The following is a 7,876-nucleotide window of genomic DNA, read 5'->3' as shown; positions in this document are numbered from 1 at the left end:
TTGCAAAGCGATGGGCGGAGCGTCGGTGGGGGGAGGCGGGAATCAAAGTACGCAAACACCGAGTCTCACTTTTTTTATTCCTACAATAAAACGGGTAAAACAAACAAGCAAAATTTTTTGTTCCCAAAATTTTAAGTTTTATATGTATATTGTAGGACAATTAAAGACACACATTCTCTCAAAATTTGAGAAAATTTGAATCATTTTGAGCCGAGTTATAGCCAAACTCCAGAAAAATACATTTTATGCTCCAGTGAGCACATCTCAAGAGCAAGTGTTCCAAACCGCTTCAAAGTTTTTTTTTTGGGTAGCTAATTAATCTACACCAAACATTTTTTATTACAAAGCCAATCTTTTAAAAAAATTCTGACGGAAAATTGTTTTTTTTTACTTCTGGAGTCATCGTCACGTCTGTCAAAATTCAGAAGACACAAAAATTGATTGAATTTCAGAATACTTATATAGCGATTTGTTAGAAATTAAGATACATTTAACAAAAAAGTTTTCGATGATTGGACAAGTTTGGGCAAAGTTATGAACAAAAGTATATAGTGACACTCACTAATGTTCACCACTGTTAATGAATTAAAAGTAAGAGCTTTGGGTGGCCTTCTATGTACTAGAGTGTTTATGGTAATCAGATAATTTTCATATTTGAAGTTTTCTATTCAAAACAAAAGATTACCAAGACTTAGGAGATCACAAAAAACGTTTAAAAAAACGAAGCATATTATCCATAAACCAGTGTGCCTTTGTGTCTCAAATTTCCGTAATTCGTTTTTATCCTAATTTCTCGTTTTTCTGTTTTTTTTCGCTTCCCAAAAATTTTTAATCAATGTCACAAAGAAGTTAGAAAATCTAGTTGGCCGAAAAAAATTGAGAAAATGTATAGAAACCCGCATACTAGAATAATACTAGTCTTAAAAATACGAAGAATTCCGAGTTATGAGAAACAGCCGGAATAAGAAGAATGAACATCATTTCATAATGAGGTTCCGTCATGAAACTATTTGTCTGTGAATTCATTAAAGATATACATATATGATAAATAAGCCCAACTGGTAGTGTCATATTTGTTCCGTAATGAATGCGAGAACCTGAAAAACATATAAAGGGAACAAAAATGAATAGAGTAGACAATCGTATTAGTCTGCACGCTTTTCTCCCACAGAAAAATTACGAATTGCAAGTTTAGTTTTGCTCTACCATGACAAATTTTGTGTCTGAATTTGTGGAGATTCAAGATGATTCAAAGGATTGTGCAGTGCAATCAAATTATTCATATTTAAACCATCGTTTACACAACCAGTATGATAAGGGGAAAAAGATCAGAAGAGCATAATTTAAAGAAACAGGAAAAAGGAAGGAAAAGAAGATTTGATCATGTTGACCCATAATTTTTGGGCGAAAAAAAATCGATAAAAAAGTCGTGTTGGAAGTTAGAAAAAAGAGGAAAGAGAAAAGGTTAAGACCACGAATAAAACATATTTTTATGAGATCATTTGACATGACAATCGGTATAGGCGGAAATTATTGAATATCATATTTAGTCAGAAGCCCAAAAAGCTCGGTGGAGAATTTCTTGAATTCGTCCTTGTTGGTTTTCTTGAGCGTTTCCAGTCCATTGATCACCATGGAGCCTGTAAAACATAGAAAAATTAATGATGGCCTAGAACCCCCCAAAAGCATGGCCTAGGACTCCAAAACCGTGGCCTAGAATCCGGAAACTATGACCTAGGATCCGAAAACCAAGACCTAGAACACCCAAACCATGGCCTAGAATCCCGAAAACCATGGCCTAGAACACCCAAACCATGACCTAGAATCCCAATACCATGACCTAGAATCCCAAAACCATGGCCTAGAATCCCAAAACCATGGCCTAGAATCCCAAAACCATGGCCTAGAATCCCAAAACCATGGCCTAGAACACCCAAACCATGACCTAAAATCCAAAAAACATGGCCTAGAATTCCAAAACCATGACCTAGAATCCCAAAACCATGGCCTAGAATTCCAAAACCATGACCTAGAATCCCAAAATCATGACCTAGAATCCCAGAACCAAGACCTAGAATCCCAAAACCATGGCCTAGAATCTCGAAACCATGACCTAGACCCCCAAAACTATGGCCTAGAGCCCTCAAACCATGGCCTAGAACACCCAAGCCATGGCCTAGAATCCCGAAAACCATGGTCCTAGAATCCCAAAACCATGGTCTAGAATCCCAATACCATGACCTAGAATCCCAAAACCATGACCTAGAATCCCAAAACCATGACATAAAATCCCGAATCTCCAAAAACTCACCTATGAGCATACTATGATTGCTGGCCTCCTCGCTGACTCTCTCCTTGGTCTTCTTGATCTTCTGAGCCAAATCGGATTTTGGCACATCCTCCGATTCTCCATCATCCGAATCCTCAAAGTCCTCTTCCACGTCTTCTGGCTTCTCGTACTTCACATAACCGCCTCCTCCCATCTTCACCTCCATCTTCACCGCTGGCTGCTCTCGGAGCATCTTCTGAATGTCCAGCGACGTTGGAGGAGAACGTCTTGGCGATAAAGCTGGCGAGTCGTCGAGATCGATATATCTCGGAATTTCCTGCCCTGGACGTCCGCCGTTATAAGTGACCAGTGGAGTCTGCCTCTTGATGGTTGGCGGCACAGCGGCTCGATTTCCAATGAGAGAATCCCGTTTTCGACTGTCGACTAGAAGACGTGCGGGGCCGAGAGATGTGTTGGTTCCGACGATGCCAGCGTCTGGAGGTGCCACGATGACTCGATGAGTTGGAGCAGGTCCGTTTCGGAGGATTCCACGATGAGCCGAGTAGTTCTGTGGAGCCGGGGGGCGAGGGACAACGGCGAGACGTGGAAGGCGACCCAGGTGGGATTCTGGAAAAATTGAGAATTGAGGTTTTAGGTCAGCCCCTGATATTCGGCAGAGCGGCCGATGGTGTATCACGAGGTGCAGGGGCCAAAATATCACTAGGTGTAAATCACATAAGGGTCCCCCTTATGTGGTTTTTTTGGACATTGTTTTTTGAAAAGCTGAAAATCATAAGGGTCCCCCTTATGTGTCGCATATAGTGTTCGAAATAATAATTCTCAGTTGTATCTCGATTTGGTGGTACAAAGGTTGAGAACTCGGGAAAGGAGAACTGCTACAAATATGAACTCATAAAATACAGGTCAAAAGATGGATGTTTTTTTTACAAAAGTTAGTTCCTGAGCCGGTAAACTGAGTTCTCATTATATAGTTCTTATTTGTAGCAGTTCTCACGTAAAAAGTTCTAATCCTTTGTACCACCCTCGATTTACATCACTATTTGTCGTTAAAGTCTGTTTTTTTGAAAACAGTGCAAAACAGTGTACTTTCTCCGCCTGAGCGGGACACCTCGTGGATCTAACAGAAAGGACCCTACTTTTACTTTTTCTAGACCTAAATTTCATGGCAAACACGATGACACCTGTGCTGGACCGAGATATAGACGTTATGGGGGTGTTTCGAGCCATTTTTGTATCATAGGCTACTGTAGATGTTGCTTTTTTAAGTTGTACCGAGCCGGAGGGGCTATATTGCTGTCGGCCACCTATCCCATTTTGTTCGTCATAAAATTTGGGTAACGAAAAAAACAAACAAACGGTTCTTCATGTAATATCCACGAGGTGCAAGGTCTCTTTTTCTTGTTTTCCAGTAGCTGTTTTCTTTTCTCTGCGCTCTCTTCGACACCGCTACTGCGACAGCCCACTCCTCGTCTCATAATCGATTTAGCGGCAGTAGACGACAAGGGCAGTGTGGTGTACACAGGTAGAGGGGGACTGTCGAAAAACGGGCCGTCTGGCGGGCGCGGACTGCCGAAAAGCGAACAGTCGGCAGTCGAATCGCGCGCCGCCGACGGTCCGTCTGTTACGATTTGCGCCTCGAAGACGGACCGTCTCTAATGATAGCGCCTTCTTGACAGTTCATCATTAAACAGGTAATAAACAATATAAATTCTTTATTCAACTAATAGTTTCTGTGGATTGTGTATTGTTTTTAAAAAGTAACTCTGATTTTTTCAAAGGTGAATTTTTATGAGTAGAACAAGAGAAAATACATAAGAAATCACAAGTTCTGAATTAGACAGAACTTCCGATTTTCTGTGTTTTCGCAAAATTCAAACTTTATAGAAACTCAACTCGGAAAATCAGAAGCTTTTTTTATTTCCTTTCGTTCTCTTTCTCTTCTTCGTTTCTCCCTTTCAACTTTTTTCGTTTTTCGGTATGTACATTTCTCTCATAGAACAGTATTTTTCGCTTATAAGTACGTTCAAAATAAGTAAAATTGATGCGTTCGCAACACTAAATCCTGACAAGTGAAAAATCTTTAGATTTTTAGGCTCTGCGGCATTTTAAAGCAGACTTCAAAAGGGCGACGTTTCGCATGTGAAATTTAAAAAACGAGTCAGAAACAGCAAAAACTGATTTTCGTATTAATTTTTGTGCGAACCTTGTAAAGTTGTTACTTTCCAAACATTGCACTTGCAAAATGTCACACCTATGAAGTATCGGCGAGGTGAATTTTCGACAACGCATGAACAATTTCAGAGTTTACGATAGTTTTTGCTTCGGAACGTATAAAAACTTACCAACTCACCATATAAAAACTCCTGAAAGGCAGCATTCGTAACGTTCCGAAGCAAAAAATAGCGAAACTTTCGAAACTTTCATCGCAAGGAGTTTTCGCCGATTTTTTCTGCGTTTTCAACTAAAAACGCGCAGAGCGAAAGTGCGCAAAGCTTTTCAGTGCTTCTTTATGCCAGTAGTTAGATAAATCAAGCGAAAAATACTGAATTTCAATAAGAGAACACTTCGAAAAGCGAAAGAAACTGAAAAAAAGACGAAAAATTAGTAAAGTCTTGTGCCGCTAAACAAGGTGCAGTCGGGATTTCGGAGTGTCGTTGCAAATCTCTATGACCGAAATTTTGAAACTCGGCAGTTATAAAACGGCATTTAAAAACGAATTGTTCTGATTTTTGAAGAAAAACGGAAAAAATAGCACTTTCAAACACAAATTGTACAAAATTAAAAGCAAATTTCGTCGGAAATCTTAAGCAAGTTGAAAAATATGACCGAGAACATGTGTCCTGAACGATTGATTATTATCATGCGATGACAACTCGAGTAAAGATTTTGGAACACGAAAATGCTAACACATGCTTCTAGATATATACCAAGGAATGCTCAAACATAATTTTTTATTCAGCCGCCATCAACCAGTCAGCGCCTATTCGACTGTCATTTAGCAGTTTTTCACCAACCGCGCCTCAAAGCCTAATTTTTATAGAAATGCTTCTAATAACGCATTTTTTAGCTTCCCAGACCCCTCTATGACTTTTATGATGTTTTTAGAGAGAACTATTTTTTTCAACAAAATTTTCCATTCTGAAGGAATTTGGACCGCCAACCACCGGTCATTGACCAGTCAGCGCCTCTTCGACTGTCATTTAGCAGTCGTTCGACAACCTATTTTTTGAGGTGGTCCTATTTGAGGAAAATAAGATTCTATCAACATTCTATAATCTAGTGGGAGTATGAGAAATTGTTTTCTGCATGATTTCCAATCAGAACCTTCAATTATGTTTTCCAATCGGTACCGACTGTCCGTCGACGAACCGTCCATCACGTCAAAATGACCTGGAAATGGCCTGACATGCACATGGTGTGTTTCCTAGGCCATTTTCAAGTAATGGCCTAGAAAACCGAACTTGCAAAAGTTAGGCCACTAGATAAAAACCTCCTAAATTTGAAATTGGCGGCTTAAAAACCTAAAAGCAGTCCCTCCGTCGCAGTCCCTCCGTCGACTGGTGTGCACCTAGTGAGTTTTTCAAAATTTCCGTACACCTAGCAGACATGAGCGGAATTCCTTATTCCTTATTCCGGGTGTTTTTTCTATTCCTTATTCCTGATTTTTTCTTATGCTTCCGGATAATTCGAACAATTAAAAATTAGAAAAAACGCTTTCTAAACCTAAACTACCACTTAAAGGTGGGGGGGGGGGGACATGAAAAAAATAATGTTCTCGAAATTCCGTTCAAAGATGCCTCTCGAGGAGTTGAACTTGTGAGGGCGATGATTGAGGGTGCGGCGCCGCTACCGACTGAGCCACGCGGGCAAAGAGAAAGCGGTCGCCCGATTGGATACATAAAGGCGAGGACGACAGCTGTACGCAGAGTGACATTAAGCGTTGTACACCGTGACGGTAGAATGCATAGTCTAGCTACAAAAAAACTACGAAAAATCTCCTGTCCCCCCACCTTTAAAAAGTCGTTCAATGAAGCCTAAAAACGGACCGTCGACGGCCCGTCGGTTCTCCTTCGGCTGCCAACTAGCAGTCATTCGCCAGTTTGCGCCTCTTCAGCTGTCATTTAGCAGTTTTTTTTTTTAATTTTTTATTTAGCAGTTTTTCAAAGCCCGAGAAAGCCCCGTATACTTTCGTGTCTGGTCTCTTTTAAATCACTTGCTTCTCTTTTTTTATAGAACATGTTTCCATTATTTTATTATTTTATTTATGTAAAACAAGGTTAACAATCATTTTAACAAGGAGAAAAGCAACAGAAAAACAGACGTAAATTTTCACAAAATCTCACTAGGTGTCAGACATGAGCGGAATAAAATTTTTAAAAATCCGGAAGAAGGAATAAGGAATAAGGAATAGGAAAAACACCCGGAATAAGGAAGAAGGAATAAGGAATACGGAACAAAATTTCGGAAAAAGCCGAATGTTTTTTGAAATATTTTGATAAAACATATAAAAGAGGAATTTAGGCTTCATTAAACGACTTTTTAAGTGCTAGTTTAGGTTTAGATAGCGTTTTTTCTAATTTTTAATTTCAAATTTTTAATTGTTCGAATTATCCGGAAGAATAAGAAAAAACACCCGGAATTAGGAATAAGGAATTCCGCTCATGTCTGCTAGGTGTACGGAAATTTTGAAAATCTCACTAGGTGCACACCAGTCGACGGAGGGACTGCGACGGAGGGACTGGTTTTAGGTTTTTAAGCCGCCAATTTCAAATTTAGGAGGGTTTTTATCTAGTGGCCTAACTTTTGCAAGTTCGGTTTTCTAGGCCATTACTTGAAAATGGCCTAGAAAACACACCATGTGCATGTCAGGCCATTTCCAGGTCATTTTGACGTGATTGCCTAGAAAACCAAACTTGCAAAAGTTAGGCGACCACTTCAAGATAAATTCGCCTCAACAAAATTTTCGAGAAATTTATGAATTCTTTTTCGTTTTTTGTTTAAAATTCGAGGCTTATTCCTTTTTTTGGTCATTAAAGATTTCTAAGCCCCGCCCCCTTTTTTGAGCCATATTACATTTCATTACAGCTTTTTTGGCCTAAAAATCCCAATAAAAACACACCAGCCACAAAATTCTTGGGAAACGGATCCGACGCATCTCCAGAAGCCGCCTTATCACCGCCTCCTTCACTCCGACCGCCCGAAATTTGGCTCATCAGCGCTTCGGCCAAATTCACCGGCGGTGTCTTTTCCTTCGCTGACGATGCCTCCGAATCCGCCTCAGAGTGTGGAGATTCCATTTGGAGCACCGGCGGTCCGTCGTCGTTTTCCGACGCATCGGCGATCGGTTTTGACGCGGCGCTGAGACGGGCCGAGACGCGGCGAGTGCTCATTTGAAGCTGAAAAATTTTGAAATTTTGGGATTTTAAGAAAATTAAAAACTGGAGAAAACGACGAATTGCAGCTGAAAAACTGCTCAACAATCGATAAAAAAAAGTTTGTCATGTTTTTTCGGCTAAAAATCGCATGTTCCCCGAAAAAATCTGAAATTTTTTGCTGAAAATTAAGAAATTTACACTAAAATTTTGA

At 40.0% G+C, this 7,876-nt stretch overlaps 1 protein-coding gene across 1 annotated transcript; it reads right to left on the bottom strand.

The window, feature by feature from the left end:
- Positions 1 to 1,530: 1,530 nt before the first annotated feature.
- On the bottom strand, positions 1,531 to 7,680 carry CBG07868 (the record flags this gene model as incomplete). Its single annotated transcript, XM_002631849.1, has 3 exons — positions 1,531 to 1,640; positions 2,312 to 2,896; positions 7,410 to 7,680. 3 exons carry the CDS (start codon positions 7,678 to 7,680, stop codon positions 1,531 to 1,533), a joined length of 966 nt encoding a protein of 321 aa, XP_002631895.1.
- Positions 7,681 to 7,876: the final 196 nt, after the last annotated feature.

The sequence above is a fragment of the Caenorhabditis briggsae genome (assembly GCF_000004555.2).
Source record: "Caenorhabditis briggsae complete genome, chrII, whole genome shotgun sequence".
NCBI classification, from domain to species: domain Eukaryota; kingdom Metazoa; phylum Nematoda; class Chromadorea; order Rhabditida; family Rhabditidae; genus Caenorhabditis; species Caenorhabditis briggsae.
Note: the sequence above shows the minus strand (reverse complement) of the source record. Positions and strands in the feature narration are given on the sequence as shown.